The 716-nt window shown below is 35.9% G+C and overlaps 1 protein-coding gene across 1 annotated transcript; it reads left to right on the forward strand.

Annotated features, from left to right (window-relative positions):
- Nucleotides 1-54: 54 nt before the first annotated feature.
- LOC110038033 (SKP1-like protein 4) lies at nt 55-663 on the forward strand (the record flags this gene model as incomplete). The annotated part of the gene is made up of 1 exon (XM_020742792.1): nt 55-663. A coding segment is annotated over exon 1 (285 nt), but the record flags the coding sequence as incomplete, so codon positions are not given.
- Between the last annotated feature and the right edge of the window lie 53 nt (nt 664-716).

The raw sequence follows: 716 nt of genomic DNA on the forward strand, positions 1-716 counted from the left end.
ATTTTAACAGCCCTATTCTCAAATATGTCTACTTATTAAGAATCCTCATTACGAATTCGAAAACTTAATAATAATTTCTTTTCACACTCAGATTTTCGGGGAAATGAGAGCAAATCTCGGAGTAAATTCAGCAAGGACCTCAATTCTTATTACGTTAAACCTTAAAATCAGGATATCTTGAACTCTAAAGCAACCATATATTCTATTGTTAGGTGCCATATTTGAGATCCACAAACTATCTATATCATAATCAAACGCCATAAAGAGAAACATCTATTCCTATCCCAATTCCCAACCGACTTACCTCCTGCTATAAATAAGAACAGCTTCACCAATCCTCCATTGTTTCGTATTCCAAAAAATTATTTTTTTTCTGGAATGGCTGAAGAAACAGAGATGATAAGAATGATGGGGAGTGATGGGAAGGAGGTGGTGGTGGAAGAGAAAGTAGCCATGAAATCTCAAACAATTCGCCACTTGATTGAAGATAACTGTGCTGAAGACGTCATACCCATACCCAATGTCACGGCCTCTGTTCTCTCTGATGTGTTCTATTACTGCAAGAGGCATATTGACTATTCCTTGCCGAATGAAGAACAGCTTGAGGATTTTGATGCCAAATTTGTCGATGTTGATGTGGATAAGCTTTACGACCTTATTATGGTAATGGCTTTCTTATCATTATGTTGAAATATAAACTTGTTTTAGTTGTTTAA

Source organism: Phalaenopsis equestris, unplaced genomic scaffold (assembly GCF_001263595.1).
Source record: "Phalaenopsis equestris unplaced genomic scaffold, ASM126359v1 Scaffold229441, whole genome shotgun sequence".
NCBI lineage: Eukaryota > Viridiplantae > Streptophyta > Magnoliopsida > Asparagales > Orchidaceae > Phalaenopsis > Phalaenopsis equestris.